At 45.5% G+C, this 3,079-nt stretch overlaps 1 protein-coding gene across 1 annotated transcript in view; it reads left to right on the top strand.

Annotated features, from left to right (window-relative positions):
* Window positions 1-312: 312 nt before the first annotated feature.
* The window catches only part of rnaseh1 (ribonuclease H1), a 22,454-nt gene continuing 19,687 nt past the window's right edge, over window positions 313-3,079 (top strand). Inside the window, exon 1 of the mRNA XM_048597399.1 lies at window positions 313-512. Within this exon, the coding sequence (XP_048453356.1) occupies window positions 409-512 (104 nt within the window). The 5' untranslated portion in view covers window positions 313-408. The remainder of the gene's footprint in view (window positions 513-3,079) is intronic.

Here is a 3,079-nt window from a genome sequence, read left to right as displayed (position 1 = left end):
CGCCTCTTCGACCTGTTTGTTTCCTCTCCTCTATCCATCTTCTCTCCCCCTCCCCCTCCCCCTCTCTCCCTATTTATTTCAGAACCCACCCCCCCCAAATTTCTGAAGAAGGGTCTATAGCCGAAACGTCAGCCTTCCTGCTCCTCTGATGCTGCTGGGCCTGCTGTGTTCATCCAGCTCTACACCTTGTTGTCTCTAGGTCTCACTCCGTGTGCGCGCGTGCGCGAGCGTGTCTGTGGTGTGTTGGCGGGGTGGGGGGAGGGGAAATGCCCAGCGCTGCAATTCCTCCTCCCAGCCTCTGGTTGCCGCTGTGGGACGGGGCGGGGCGGGCGGACGGACCCCCGCGGCCAATCAGGAGGCGAGGCCTTCACAAAGGGCGACTTGCTGGCTCTCCCGGAGAGTGGCTGGATGTGGCGCTTCAGTGGGTTGCTAACGGCACTTTCGATGGGTATGAAGAAAAGGTTTTATTATGCGGTGAAGGCCGGTAGGAAGCCCGGGGTGTACGCAACCTGGTGGGTGATAGAGGTGTCTTGTCTCCGGCATGGTCGGTTATTGGGGATTACAGCTGGGGGTACGCAGCCTGCAAGTGTGGTGGAGGCACTGGAGGGCAACGGGTTGATTTATTTAATTATAAACGATGTGCAAGGACATTGGGGGGTGGGGTGGTAATATCAGGAGATTATGCATTTTGACTGTGCCAGAGAGCTAGTATAGATACGATGGGCTTAATGGCCTCTTTATGCATCATAACAGTTCTGTGATACAGGGCTCGGAAGGATACCGTTTCGGCCTCTGTCTAACGCACTTTCCAGCTCGTGGTTGGTGGTCCTGTGGGTTGCAGAACACTTGGATGGGGGCAAGATCCCACTGTCCCACCTACTTCTCTGAATGAATGGGAACAACAGCAAGTTGTGAGGGCAAAAAGTAAACCTTTTCACACAGTGGGTGGTTAGGGTATGGAAATGTGGAGGAGGTAGATTGAATTGAGGCATTCAAGAGGGTATTGGATGACTAATTTGGCTAGAAATGGTGTGCAGGGATATGTGGAAAAGGCAGGAGATGGGCACTAGGGAACTGACCAGTGCAGGTATGATGGGCGAAATGGCCACTTTGCATTCCAATGATTCTGTGGAAGAATGGCACTCTTTACTGAGGTGTGACTGATGTGATGTACAGTTATGAGCTGCAGTCCCCTGTCTGGCCCTGTGGTCATCCTGTTTCTTCATGTTTTGTTATTCATGATATTTGGTTTGTGCAAATTCTCAACCTTTTCTTGCTGAAAATCAAAAAAGTTGGCATTCATTTTGGTCCAGCCTATTTACTAATTAGAGGACCACCAGTGGACTACACTTCTGCAAACCACTGGGATATGGCACTTTTTGAGTGTATTCAAGTTTCTTTCAATGCGATGATCGCTTCAGACTCCCATCAACCTCTACATTTCCAAAATGATTTAACTCCTGTCTATTCATCCTTCTAATACTTTAAACCCGTGCACTGTGGCTTTCATCTCTCCCCTAAGGAAAGTGGTATTTCCTATCAAGTATCTATATGCCTCTGAAGTTTGTATTTAATGTAAATCTTATTGATCAGCCAAGAAAAATTCTAGTCTATACCTAAATCCTTGTACCCAAAATTCCCCAATCCTGGCAATATTTTTGTCCACTCAGAAGACTCTGTAGTCTTTTGTGATTCTCCACTGAGTTGGCCTCAATGTCCCTGGGTTAGAAGTCTATCCATTCCTAGTTGCCCTGAATATAAATGAGTGAATTGTATGGCCACAGCACTGGGTAGGTAAGAAATCAGAAAATAGTGGCAGCTTGAATACTAAGAAATTGGTGAACCACTTGGATTATTCACAAAACTCTGGCAATTTAGTGGATACTGTTGTGATAGTGGGATTTGAACTTGAATTCTCTGCACTAGTTTGAATGAATAACCCATTGCTGTATCCTGCCAAGGTCATCTAGCTACTTGCTTGTTTATGGACATCAGGTGCAAGAAACATTAGGCTCGGTATGACACTTCTGTGCTTGAGTGGGTGCCGGATACCGGTGAAGTGGTAACTGCCTCTTTGAAGTAATGGAGTGCATTTGAGAAAGGATCGCTGGCAGTGATTTAATGTTATTGGGAATGGGAAGGTTTATAAAAATGAATTGATATTGTTGTTTTTCAATGTTTGGAACATGATTTTGCAATGCGTGTATACTTAGTCCAATTCATTGTTGGCTGACACCCAATTTGAGAAAGCTTATTCAGGGCTGAGAGTTTCTACCATGGGTCTTCATGTGACTGAACAGTCTCATTCTCAATTAGCTGGTGTTTGCTTGTGCAGGGCAAGGTGCCTTGAGAGGTAAGGGGATTAAAAGTGATAGACTTGGGGTTTTTTTTGGTGCTCTTCTGTTTCATTGTAAAGATGTTGTGATTTAAACGCACAATTCAACTTGAATGTCAGGTTGTTGCTATTTTGTGTGACTTGTAACAAATTTTTCCTCGTCATTGATGTCAATGTGCTTCAAGGAAAGGTTCATAGTGTCTTTGAAGTGGACTGTTTGTGTTCTCCTGGTATGCTGTCCACTTGAGAAAACATGAACTGGCAGAGAGATGTATTTCAGCCATCTGGTCATGGTGTCCAATTCATCAAACTTGATTTTGCAAAGTGTTCATGGATTCAAAACTCATGGATTCTATTGCAGGATACTGGAGAGTATCGACTACCACTATGAATTCATGATTGAGGAGCTTTGGAAATTAGTATTCTTAAGAGAAACACTGTCCTGTGCATGGGATCTATTTCACCTTGATTTGTAGCTCTCAGGCTTTCTCTTCGTGCAACTGCCCTGCATTTTCCAGTCTTGCCTTCAGATGTCAGCCTTGATAAGACCTCCTGAAATAGAAACAGGAGTAGGCCATTCAGCCCTATGGACCCGCTCTGCCAGTCAATAGGATCATGGCTGATCTGACTTTACTTATGCCCATTTTTCTGCCCTTCCCTTTAACCCTTGATTCCTGATCGAGTATCTAACTATCTCAGCTTTAAATAAGTAGAAGGACTGTGCCCCCACTGCTTTCCATAGCA

The sequence above is a fragment of the Rhincodon typus genome, chromosome 5 (assembly GCF_021869965.1).
Source record: "Rhincodon typus isolate 14 chromosome 5, sRhiTyp1.1, whole genome shotgun sequence".
Lineage (NCBI taxonomy): Eukaryota > Metazoa > Chordata > Chondrichthyes > Orectolobiformes > Rhincodontidae > Rhincodon > Rhincodon typus.
Note: the sequence above shows the minus strand (reverse complement) of the source record. Positions and strands in the feature narration are given on the sequence as shown.